Here is a 13,429-nt window from a genome sequence, read left to right as displayed (position 1 = left end):
TTCCCACTCCTCCCGTTTTTAATGCTGTGTTCCTTTCAGGAGCCGGTCCCTAATGAGCTCCGGGATGGCACCTGCATTATGCATCATTGGCTCCACACTATATGGAATCAGTCTAAGGCCTGTGGGCCATGGACACAGTTCTGCAGAAGGAGGAGGAGGAAGGGAAGATGGGAGTCGGGTTGGACAGCAACCAGGAGTCTCCGTGGTTGCCTGCAGAATTGGGGTTGATTTAGTGTGGCTTCAGAAGGATATCTGATAACCCAAATGCTGACAGAATTGAGGCCTCTCAAGCTGTAATGGCTTATTCCACCCTCTTTCCCCCCACCAGTGACTGAGAAGGCATACGAGAGCGAATCCTGTACAGACAGCGAAGAGGAGTTCCGCTCCAAGCCCCCTGCGACTCACAGGCGTCCTGCTGGGGCTGCCAAGAAGGACCCCAAAGAGGAGAAGAAGGCCGCCAAGAGAGGGGGAGCTGCAGCCAGCAAGGCCAACAAGCAGGCGTCCATCATGGGCTTCTTCCAGAAGAAATGAGCCTCAGCCGCCACCCAGTCGGCAGATGCCGCTTCAGAGCAAGCCCCCTCCCTTCTTGAGGCACCGTACTTGCCATGGAAGCGGGCTCTCTCTGGAATCGGAAAACAAGCCCCATTCGCCCTTGTGGGAGCCTTTTTTTGCCAAACTGTGTAGAAAGCAGCCGCTGGAGGCAACAGAGTCGCTATTTGAGGATCACTTGACTTGCTGTGCGATGGCCTTTGGAATACATGGCAAGGCTGACGGTTCCTTTTTGCTGCTGTTGTGCTTTGAGGCAAGCCCTGCGAGTGGACTGGCTTCTCCCACTGCCTCTGGTCAATCCAATGGAACCCGACCGAGTTTCCCCACCAGCTCCCTGTCCCACCCATCCTGCCTTGAGGCCTTTCCTCTTCACAGGTGTGGATTTGGAGTACCTGACAGAGGTTTTAAGGCTGCTCTGAGCTCAAGCAGCTATCGGGAAGGAGACTGGTCTTCAGTCCTGTTTAGCGTTACTTTTCCTTTGGTTAAAATGTTGTGGGCCGGCGTGCTGTTGCCTGCTTTTCCAGCTGCTCGGAAGGGCAACTATATGGTATTTTTTCCTCAGCAAAGAAGTGTGAACAGCATGGACACAACATGAGCGTTACAAGCCTCATTGGTTGTTGGCAGAGGCTGCCTCTGCTATGATAAATACTTGAACCGGTAGCAATAGATTTCTGCTTAATTTCAGAACGAGCCTGGACTGTCCTCTTGACTCCTCCATGTCTGTGGAGAGACTTCTGTGGTGTTTGCATGGGGCTTTTGCCCAGATCTACTTTTGACACGTACCCATCCCAGAAAGGCAGCTTTTCTTTTACAGCCCATCCAAAGGCAGCCTGTAGCTGCTTGCTTGCATGGGGTCGATATTAGCCCCACCACAAACACGGGGCGCTGCAGTCCCAGACTGGTTGGCTTCCTTAATCCCCTACCAAACGTGCTTTTTACTTCCTTAAGAAGAGAAACCAAATGATGAGCACCCCCGCTTGGGTGGATCCAACTCTAAAAAAGCTGAGTTTGAATGGGCCCCAGCATCTCCACCTGTAAGCGCCTTAGTGGAACTTGTCCCTGACTGTCCTGCTCTCCTGTTTTGTGTCTTCAGCTCATTGTGGTGGAGGAATAACAGGCAGCCTCTACTGGATCATTTCTCCCCCCGCTTTCTCTGCTCGCTTCCAGTCTCTCTCTCTCCTCTGGGAGAAATGGTCAAGGTCACTTAGGAGGGCAACAGCATTGCTTAGCTCTTTCCTCAGAAGCAGGATAGCTCATTCTGGAGAAGACGCAGGGATGGAGGCTGGATGTTTGCTGCTATCTGGGCAAATCCGTTCGGTGGCGAGTTGAGAGCGAGCGAGCGAGCAAGAACTCGATTCTGCCACCGCCCATGGCAGGTTTAGGAGCTGGTGGCCCCCTGCAGTCATGCCTAAACCATAACCAAAATACAGCTTCAAACTGAGCTATTCTGAAGCTGCTGGTGAGACAGGAGAGACAGAGGGGCCCATTCAAATCATATGCTACAGAAATCATTTTTATTCTGAAGCTCAGCACTGGTGTTTAAACCACCCCAAGCCCCCATCCCCAACTCTCCTTTTTTCTAAAAAAAAGAGCTGAAATCCATTGGCTGAGCTATCAGAATCCATCTACACCCTTTCCATATGTAAGAGACAGTATTTGAGCAAGTGCAGCCAGGCCTTGTAACCCTAGGTACCCTCTAGCCACAGAAAGAGGGGTTTGGCATCATTCCCCACAATAGCCTTCCTCACCCTCATGACCTCTAGATGTTTTGGAGCATAACTCCCAACACCCTTTGCCAGAACAGCCATGCTGGCTGGGCTGGGGGGAAGTTGTTCAAAACATCTGGAGGGCACTAGGCTAGAGACAGCTACTCTACGGAGGTCAGTGCTAGGCCTCCTGTCCTTGGGACAGTGTTGGTGGTTTTTTCAAATATGAAGTAGGAGGCCTCAACTGGAAGGGGCTGGGAAACTGTAGTTTGGCTTTTGCCTGTTTTTAAAAAAAACTTTCTCAAAAAACCACACTTAAATTCCCTCCCCTTTGTATGCTCGGATGTTTATTCTAGGACAAAACGAAATGTTAAATAAAGATAGTCTTCTGTTAAATCTTTTTTTTAAAAAAAAAATCTTACTGAAGAGATGTTTTGTTTTTGAACTTGTGATGCTACTGGTTGGTTTTCATTGGGCTTTGACGATTTTCCATGCAACTAAATACTATATATAAAAAATTGAAAACCAAGCTGGAATTCTTCACCTGTCACTGACCAGCCACGGTTTTCAGAAGAGGCTTTTGAGCTACCCAGCCTGTCGCCTTTTGCATCAGTTTGGGTGGAAGAAGCAGCAAAATGGCAGCAGCGCTCATGGTCTAGCTCAGCATTCACCAACATGGTGCCCTTCAGCTGTGCTGGCTGGGGCTGTTGGGAGCTGTGGTCCAAAACGTCTGTAGGGTGCCATGTTGGTGAAGGCTGCTCCAACACTTAGTCACTCTCTGTGACAGCGTTGCATCCCCTTTTCATTGTCTTTACTGGTAGAAAGGTGGAGTCAGAATCAACCACTTGGTTAAATAAACTCAATTTGGATGGATTGCAAAATATGAAACAGTCTACTTTTGTCATTTAGGCAGACGTTTGCAGTAATTTACAGTCTTGTATACACCGGTGCAGGAACTCTGGCCATTATTCCATTTTGCCATGGGAGAGAAGTGGAAGAGTAGCTGGTGCAAGGCTACACAATGGTTACATTCACATGTAACATTAAACCATAGTTTAGTGTTACATGCAGTAACATGTGCTCTCCTTTGATCTTCCAGTGTGGCCCTGAGGAGATCAGAAGCATTCCCTACTATTTTCAACTACCAACAGTTTGTTGTTAATGTTTATACCAGTAACTGCAATTAATGTTTAACTGTGGGGTTTGTCAGAACAGGTCAGCTTCAAACCATGGTTTAAACACAGTGTCAGGTGTAATCATGTAAAAACATTGCAGTTAGTTGAAAACTCTGGAAGGCTCACACACAGGACTTTAAACTGAGGTTTAGCATTGTGTACAAACCAGACCGTTGTGTTTGTCATCTGGAGACCACAAATCATGCTTTTCAGCACCCCAGGGCTCTGATACTCCACTTGTTTTCCTGCATAGGCAACCTATTTAAATCACTTGCAGCTTACTTTTGGGTGAAAATGGAAAGTCGATCCTGACTTAATGGTGACTCTATGAAGAGGGTTTTCATGGTAAGCAGTATTCAGAGGTATTTACCATTGCCTCCCTCTGAGGCTGAGAGGCAGTGACTGGCCCGTGGTTGCCCACTGAGCTTCATGGCTGTGTGGGGATTCCAATCCTGGTCTTCCAGGTCGTAATCCAACACCTTAACCACTACACCACGCTGCCTGCTCTTTTCTCTTATCCCTTCTACATATTAACCAGAAAGGAGTAAAATAAGTTCCCATCCTGTACCAAAGTAATCCTCTGGAGCTGAGTCTCTGGCAGAATGCAGCCAGTGAGCAAATGACACACTGCTCAAATGGGCCCAAGTAGCTGCTAAAGTCTTGAGGTGCAAGGTTTTGAGCTGCAGAGGTCTCTTCTTATGGTTGACATGTTCAAAACTAGGGGGCCTTGGGACTGTGGTGTTCATAGGCTGGCATTTAAGTAGCAAGAGTTGCTGTTAGCTGCTGGGAGTTATAAGTCCAAAACATCTGCAGAGCACCAGCTTGGGGAAGGCTGCTTTAAAGAAAGCATTGGGCCACGTGACAGTATTATTTATGCAGGCTTATCAAAGCACATGGTGCTTCACAACGTTTTGTATGCAAAAGCAATAGGGCTCTGCCCCAAAGAGCATCCAGCCTAAATGCTGATAGTGGGGAAGGACAAGAGGAAAGCGAGCTACGAAGGATGAAAGAAGCGCAGTTACACATGCTTGGGCTTTGCTGGCGATGAGGATGAGGGGGTTCAGCCTGAAGCTCAAGAAAACTGGCATTTAATAAGGGGATTGAAGGGGGCAGATGATGGGCAGTGGAAGGGGGTTCCAGACATAAGAGGCAGCAAAAGTAAAAAAAAAAGGGGGGGGGTTGTTTCAGAGAGAGGAAAGGCCTCCAGGAATGCTATTGCTACAGGAGCAAAGGTCACTAGCAGGGGCATAGTAACAGATATGAGTGTCATGGGATCCAAGGTTAGAGGAACCTCTCCAGGAGAGTGGGGGGATGGAAATGGGGTCTTTTAGGAGTATAGCACAAAAAGTTCCCTCTCTTCCCCTCCCTCTTGACCAGCAGACTTGAAACCCACTCCGCAGAGTGGCCATTGGCCCATCTAGTGACTCTGCAGGGCTTCAGACCGGTGGGGTGTGTGTGTGTCTTCCCCAAGACTCCCTGGAGCTGCCAGGAGTTTGCAACTGGAATGGACCTTCTGCATGTAAAGCGTTGCCCCACTCCGGAGCCCAAAAGCTGAGGAACTGGAGGGAGAGAAGCATGCAATGTCTGTGTGTTTGTTTAACTGCATCCCTCCATGGATTTTACATAACTAAATGGGTGTGTGGATGCTCATTTATTCGCTTATCTCCCTGTGTCATTCTAGGTCAAGGGCCATAGCTGGCTGCCACCTGCTTGGCTGCGGAAGGTCCCAAGTTCACTCCCTGCCACCTCCAGTTAAAATGGTCATGTGACAGAAGACGAGAAAGACCCTTCTCTGCCTGAGATCCTGAAGAGCTACTGTCAGTCAAAGCACACTCAGTAGGACTCAGCCCTAGAGCGTAGTGTTTCAGTCCTCAGCTCCACCCTTGGGCTGATGGAGTTACAGAATGTCTCTGAGCCAACGGGGAGTGCCTTTACAGATGGCTGGAGTGTTCAGAGCAAGTGATTTTAAAAAGTATACTAACCACAGTGAAAGTGAAAATAAGGGTGCTCAGTGCGTCTAGGCCTGGCCGTTCACCTGAAAGGAGTTGGCTTTCTAATTAGCAGAAAGGTTGGGCTGTTTTGCTGCTTAAGAGATCTGAGAATTGCTACAAATTAACCTCGGGGCATGATATTGATAGGAAGAGAAGGAAAACCACCATCCCAACAAAGATGGAATAATTACAGGTTGGCAGCGGCTGAACCCCAGGCTGGGAACAGCAGGAGGCTCAATGGTGGATCAGGATTGACATATGTTGACCTTGACAGCCCGGATCTGGCTACAAGAGCAGTGAGAGCTGGTGGGTCAGGGCTGAGGAGCTTAGTCAGGCCAGGGTGGGGGTCTCAGGTCACAAATCAGGTGCTCAGGCCCAACTTGGGTCAAATCCAGCTCTGGGATGGCAACAGATGCTGACAGGAGCTCAGAAGTGACGTATGTTGGCAGAAGCTAACCCAAAGGGGAGTTATAGGTCAAGATGGTAAGAGGTCACCTAGAAGAGATGAAGCATCATAGATGAGACAAAGAGGTCCACTTGCAGATTAGGTTTGCTTTTTTGGGCTGGAGTGGAAGTGGGGAACCTTTGCCTCTCCCCAGATGTTGCTGAACGACAACTCCCATCAGTTCCAGAAAGCATGGCCAACGGGCAAGGATGATGTGAGTTGTCATTCAGCAACATCTGAAGGGCGAAAGGTTCCCTACACCTGGGTATAGCTCCACAACCTCTAACAGCAATAGCTGGGTATGCTGGAGAAAGTGATGGGGAATGCCTGCTGCTCTGCTTCTATGGGCGGGGGCACAATGCCCCTGAATACCAGCTTCTGAGCATCGCAAGAGGGGGAGAGCACTGTTGTGCTCAGATCCTGCTTGCAGCCTTCTCATGGGCATCCAGCTGGCCACTATGAGTGCAGGATGCTGGGCTAGGTGGGCTTTGACCCTGAACCACGAGCCAGTCTTCTCCTGATATACTAGTGACAGGCGACACCCCTGTCCTCATTTGGCCCCAGAGCCTTGCACGCAGCTATACCTCCTCTCATCTATGGAGGCTTCATTGAGCTGATGCCTCTTCTTCACAAAACTGAGGATGGTGACATAACTGAGTTCAGATTGTAACAGTTTTGGGTCTTTCTGTGGGTGTCTTCTCAGAAGTAGCATTGTAAAAGGTTAGCAATGCAAGGAGCTGCCTTCTGCTCCACTTCTTTTCCCAGCACGGCTGATGTAACAATCCCAAGATTGCCTTTCTGCTAGTTCAGTTCTTGGAATGGGGGGAGGGGGGGAGAGAAGTGAGACGTGATGATGGTTTATTTTACAGAAAAATGGTGCTTGGTTCTAAATGTAAGCAACTCTCCTTACTGGAAATAGAGAACAGCATTCAGATTATACAGCCACAAGAGCCAGCATGGATTTTTTGCGTTCTGCAATGTTAAATTGAAAATACCACCCCCATGCCATTCTGCTGCTTCCCATAAGCTCATTTCAAAACAAAACCTTACAAAACTTATAGTCCTGAACTCAGAAACACTTGCTTAACAACGCTTTAAGTATTCATGACGATACACAAAACACTCAGAGAGAATCCAGAGTTCAAAGTATAAAACAAGAGGGGGGAAATCCAGATGCCTGTTGGACTTTTTTCTGTCAGTGGTTTGTTGAAATTAATTAAAAACCAGCCATGTTCACAGAGTACCCGTAATCCTATTACTGCCATTGCCCCATACTCTGATTTTCATCTTCTGCAGTTTAAAAGTTTAGAAAGGCATAGCTGATTTTTAATTAATTTAAGAAATTTAACTGGGGTCAATGATAGTGCGGGCATGCTCAGTAAGTACCAACTGTCAGTGTTCTAAAAGCCAGACTCACAGCTGCTGGGTTTGCCTAATCGGGGCCACACCCACGCCAGACCTTTATTTCACTTTAGACAGTCATGGCTTCCCCTGAAGAACCTTGGGAAGTGTAGTTTATGAAGGGTGCTGAGAGATGTTAGGAGAGTCCTAAGAAGAACACCAAGAAACACAAAAATGTAATTCTCCATCTTTGGAGGTGGCAGGTTTTGCCACCACTCACCATATGCTCAGAGGCACATTATCAAACTCTTCTTACACAGGAAGTGGATTGGACAGTGAAAGACCAACCCAAATTGTGTTTGCATTTTTACAAATTTGTAGGGCAGTACAACATCTCAGAGAGGAGGTCAGGTCTCCTGCTCCCCTGATACATTCACTATAGCTGCCCAGTTTCCCTGCTTTTTAAAGTTTGATAGAAATATCTGTTGGCTATAGGTATGTTCTTAAACCACAAGGTTTTTTTGCCTATTAATGAATTGAATACAGCAGATCTTACTGAATACAGGATGTACATTTGTTAAATGAATTCTTCTCTAGATGCACCCAAGCAAAAGTTTGCTATACTTTTTACTGTTCCCAATTATTCAGATTTCCTTGATGAACATATACTCTGTATATACTCTGCTAATTCTAAAGTGCATACCCCATAAGACGCACTGTGGAGTTTAGTTAAAAATGTAACCAAAAGGAGGCTCTAAAATAGAGTAATTTGCTTATTTTCTTACATTTTTATATCCCACTTTTCTTCCATCATGGAACCCAAGGCAGTGTACATGTAGCTTACAGGTGGCGACCCATTTAGGCACTGACCAGACCTTACCTCCAAGTGAGGTGGTGCCTTCAGATCATTCCCGAAGACTAAAAAGATGGAAAGAAATGGGTTGGTTCCAGGTCCAAATTAGACTCCTATGAGAAGAAAGAGTTGTGTATGTTATGGGATTTCTCCTGCCCCCCATAACTAGCCTGCTGATCTCAGGTGTGGTGCAGAACATTATTCCATTGTCAATATTGAAATAAGATTCAACTGGCAGCCCATTCAGCCCCTGAACATGGAATTTTGTCTGTGGTGCATAAGCCTGGACAAATAAAAATGTCTAGAATGTTTCAACTCTGGGGGCCATCCAGACATCATCTGGGAGAGAATTCCATAAGTGCAGTGCCATCACCGAGGATGCCCTGTCTCATGTCACTGTTCAACCCATGCTTCAGCTGAGGGGACTGCAAGCAGGGGTATCCTGCACATATCATATTGCATGGGGTGGAAGGTAATAGGGAAGATGCTCCCAGAGTTCCTTTACAAGTGGGGTGTGCTGACAGTGTCAGTCAGTGTCAGCAAGCCCCCAATCCAGAACTCTGATCCCAGTGGGGCTCACTGTTAGTGTTAATCAGCTGATTGGCACTGACAGCAAGCCCCACTTGCAAAGGAACAATCACGAGCTCAGTTTAACCTCCCTGTTCCTTTGTAGTCGTGTCCTATGTAGCCACATCGTTATGTCCTTACCTGCCCTACACCTGATCTCATGGCATTGGATGTGGAGCAGGCGTATGTGGTTTGGAGAAGACCAACTGGGATTCATGCCAGACCTCATTAGACCCTCAAGCCACAGGTTCCACAGCCCTGCTGTAAGGACTTGGGCCCCAAGTCATTCAGGGCTTCATATGCTAACATATGCTAATTTACTGAATAATTTATTCAAGGGCTGCAGCTCAGCGGTAGAACATCTGCTTTGCATGAAGCACCATATGCAACATGCTTTGCATGAATGAAGCATCCTCCATAGACATCGTTTGGAAACCCCTGGGCAAAAACATCTAGGTCACTGCCAGGTTGCCACTATTTTGCATTCAAAGGCCATTCATCCTTGAAAATTTTCAAGCCAGAAGGTGCTTCAAGGACCTTGGACAGCTCCTTGAAAGTTTGGAGGAAAACCCGGCACAGATTCCATTGCCCCCCTGACATGGAGTCGCAACTGTTTCAAGTAAAGCTGAGGTTGGGTTTGTTGCTTTAAGTAAACGTCAGCATGAGTTTTTCTCACTGTAATGAGTTCTGTAATTTTCAAGCTACAGCTGAGAGGCAGAACACCTGCTTTGCATGCAGAAGTTCCCAGGTTCAATCACCAATGGAATCTCTAGCTAAAAAAATAAAAATATCGGGAAGCAGATGATGGAAAAGACCCTTCTCCGCCTGAGATCTTTGGACAGCCACTGGCAATCAATCACCTGAGACTGACCTGGATGAACCAAAGGTCTGATTCAGGATAGAGCAGATCAAAGACACGGGGGAGGTGGGGAGAAAGGTCAAATTGTTGTTTTCTTGAGACCAGATGACCTTTGGGTGCCTGTCAGCCCACCCTACAGGTTCTGTGATTCATTTGAATAACTCTCCCAAGACACTACCTGGGCCCTTCGCAAATGCTATCCATTCCCAGCGGAGCAGTCAGAGCAATCCCCCCCCCCCACGGCAGCTAAACCCTCAGCAAATTTACAAGCTGCTCTGATCATGGTCCATCAAGCTACACAGACAACCCTTTCCTTTCCAACCTTTCCCCAACACGCTGGTCATCTCATTCATCCTTGTCCCACACACACCCCTTCCAGAATCTGGAGCCCTTCCAAGCCACAGCCCTGCACCAGACTCACGTTCCTAGTTTGCTACTGAAGGGCCGTCTTGTCCTTGCAGCTGGGCTCTTGCCTGGCCTGTGATTTTAATTAGACTCTGGTTACACGGTCCGGCAGATGTGGAATGTAGCTGTCAGCCCAGGTGGGATAAAAACTCCTCTTATTAACTCTTCCTCTTCTAAATAGCAAGGGGAGGGGGAGGGGGCCTCTCATCCCCAAGTCCATTAAACACAACCACCTTTCTAAGCGCTTAGGGCATTTTCATTTGATTGTCTATCCTGGCTGCCACGAATAAGGCCCGTCAAACTGATATGCAGCCACATCTGATAGGCAGGTTGTTTGTTGCTGTCTGAGAACTTGCAGAGAATCCCAGAAATCATCTTATTCACTACCTAGCTACAGCTGCAACTTCTATACCTGAGTGGTAAACTTGCAGCGTGTGGGCCAAATCTGCCCCCAAAGGCATTTTGAGCTGGCCCTTGGCAGCCCTACCAAATTGGAATGAAGGCATGATGTAAGCTTCACTGGTATGGAAAAGTTTTAAAAGAATTTGCCGTGAAGCTTGATGCACACAGAGGTGGCTATGAGGTGTGTGTGGTGGCACATCTTACGGGACAATATGAGCAGGAGTTGCCCATGGATGGAAAAGGAGCAGGTATTGAGGTAGAAGGACCAGAAGAGGATGGTGTCTTAGAAGCCCAGAGAATTGGAGGAAGATGGCAAGGTCAGCAGTCTCAAAGATGGCAGACAAGTCGAGGGGAATGAGGGATGAGGCCTTTAAATGGGTCCCCAAAAAACCCACTAGCATTGAACGGGGCAGTCATATTTCTTGAAGGAATGGTGGGATTTAAAAAAATAGATCAGATAGCTCTGTTAACAAGAAAGAGAATATGCTTTGCAATGGGAAAACTAAAACATAATTTCATATTAATTTGTAATTCAGCAAGATTTCAGCATCCAAATCCAGCATTTTGAATTAAGAATATTTATTTATTGCTTTTGAAATCTGACTGTGAGGGAGATCTTGAAAAGATTTAAATGTTAAGCCCTAGTTCATTTTACAGTGATTGCAGGATAGCCACTGGCCTATAATCTCCCTCCCGGCACTTCTGAGCAGTCAGTGCACATCTGGGAAAGCTTGTAACAGCACGGTGAAACAGCTGGCTCTAGATCCATCACAACTCATTTCTTCTGCTGCTGCTGGTGGTTAATTTCATAATGGCCTGGCTTGCACATGAGCCAAACTATGGTTTAGCATGAACGAACAAACTTGCTTCTGCATGGGGAGAAAACTGGTTGCTTTAGTCCTCTCCTGCTGCTGCTGCTGCCGCACTGGTAGGAGCTAAGCCATGGTTTGGCTTAGCGTCATGTGTGAACCTTGGCTCGTGCTTTCTCTCACTCCAAACAAAGTATTAGGTATAAACATGTTTTGCTCTTGGCTTCCCACTCATGGTTTGTTTGGGGGAGATAAACCATGGGCCTGGATTCACACTACACATTAAACTAAACCATGGCCTAGCTCCTGGTAGCAGGGCAGGAGCAGATCTGCCATGATTTTTTCCCTGTGTACCCGCATGCTTGCTCATTTATGCTAAGCCATCATTTCGCAGAACATTACGTGAAAATGGGGATATAGAGATTATGGCCTCCTCTAGGATGCACACCTTAATGTGATGAGGGGGGCTGAGAGTGTCAAAGAAGCTGAGAGCAATGCCGTCAGGAGTCTAAACCAAGAGACTAGACCCCTAGTAAGGTCACCCAAGGCCGCTAAAAGCTGAAACACCAGACTAAGATGCATCCAGACTCAGAGGAAGGCAAAGGTAAACCACCTCTGAATACCTCTTACCACGAAAACCCTATGAACAGAGTATCCAAACTGCAACACAAGATAGTGCTGGAAGGTGAGACACCCAGGTCAGAAGGCACTCACCGAGATACTGGGGAAGAACAAAGGACAAGGACAAGTAGCGCTGTGACTAATGACGCAGCTGGGTCAAAGCCAAAAGGAAGCCCAGAGGCTGATGTGCACAGATGCAAAAGGAGAGTCCGGAGTTGTACAATGTACACAATAGGAATATGGAGTGTGAGAAGCATGAACCAGGGAAAGTTAGAAATTGTCAGGCAAGAAATGGAACACATCAACATTACAATACTTGGCGTGAGTGAATTAAAATGAACGGGAATGGGACATTTCCAATCAGGCAACTACAAAATATTTTATGCAGGAAATTAGAAATTAAGAAGAAACGGGGTTGCTTTAATAGTGAGAACTAATGTAGCAAAAGCAATTAGGACCTATAACGCAAGGTCTGAGTGAGTGATATCAATGAGATTAAATGGGAAATCTATTAACCATCATCCAAGTCTATGCTCCAACGGCAAACACAGAAGAAGAGGAATTGGAAAGATTTTATGAGTAGTACAGGAAGAAATTGATCACACACCAAAACAAGATGTTCTGATAATCATTTTTGTTATGTGCAATCAAGTAAATTTTGACTTATGGCGACCCTATGAATCAGCGACCTCCAATAGCCTCTGGCGTGAACCACCCTGTTCAGATCTTGTAAATTCAGGTCTGTGGCTTCGTTTATGGAATCAATCCATCTCTTGTTTGGCCTTCCTCTTTTTCTACTCCCTTCTGTTTTTCCAAGCATTATTATCTTTTCTAGTGAATCTTGTCTTCTCATTATGTGTCCAAAGTAGGATAACCTCAGTTTCATCATTTTTGCTTCTACTGATAGTTCTGATTTACTTTGTTCTAACACCCAATTATTTGTCTTTTTTTGTGGTCCATGGTATCAGCAAAGCTCTCCTCCAACACCACATTTCAAATGAGTTGATTTTTCTCTTATCCGCTTTTTTCACTATCCAACTTTCACATCCATACATAGACATCGGAAATACCATGGTCTGAATGATCCTGACTATAGTGTTCAGTGATACATCTTTGCATTTGAGGACCTTTTCTAGTTGTCTCATAGCTGCCCTCCCGTATCCTAGCCTTCTTCTGATTTCTTGACTGTTGACTCCATTTTGGTTAATGACTGTGCCGAGGTATTGATAATCCTTGACAAGTTCAATGTCCTCATTGTCAACTTTAAAGTTACATAAATCTTCTGTTGTCATTACTTTAGTCTTCTTGACATTCAGCTGCACTCCTGCTTTTGTGCTTTCCTCTTTAACTTTTATCAGCATTCGTTTCAAATCATTACTGGTTTCTGCTAATAGTATGGTATCGTCTGCATATCTTAAATTATTGATGTTTCTCCCTCCAATTTTCACACCTCCTTCATCTTGGTCCAATCCCGCTTTCCGCATGATATGTTCTGCATACAGATTAAACAAATAGGGTGATAAAATACACCCGTCTCACATCCTTTCCGATGGGGAACCAATTGGTTTCTCCATATTCTGTCCTTCCAGTAGCCTCTTGTCCAGAGTATAGGTTGCACATCAGGACAATCAGATGCTGTGGCACCCCCATTTCTTTTAAAGCATTCCATAGTTTTTCATGATCTAAGCAGTCAAAGGCTTTGCTGT

The 13,429-nt window shown here is 46.3% G+C and overlaps 1 protein-coding gene across 2 annotated transcripts in view; it reads left to right on the top strand.

The window, feature by feature from the left end:
• The window catches only part of POLD3 (DNA polymerase delta 3, accessory subunit), a 41,703-nt gene extending 38,560 nt beyond the window's left edge, over positions 1-3,143 (top strand). For both annotated transcript variants that reach the window (XM_061629120.1, XM_061629121.1), the window contains one exon: positions 329-3,143. In XM_061629120.1, coding sequence (XP_061485104.1) covers positions 329-531 — 203 coding nt within the window. In that variant the 3' untranslated portion in view covers positions 532-3,143. The remainder of the gene's footprint in view (positions 1-328) is intronic.
• Positions 3,144-13,429: the final 10,286 nt, after the last annotated feature.

The sequence above is a fragment of the Rhineura floridana genome, chromosome 5 (genome assembly GCF_030035675.1).
Source record: "Rhineura floridana isolate rRhiFlo1 chromosome 5, rRhiFlo1.hap2, whole genome shotgun sequence".
Lineage (NCBI taxonomy): Eukaryota > Metazoa > Chordata > Lepidosauria > Squamata > Rhineuridae > Rhineura > Rhineura floridana.
This window is presented reverse-complemented; position numbering and strand designations above follow the sequence as displayed.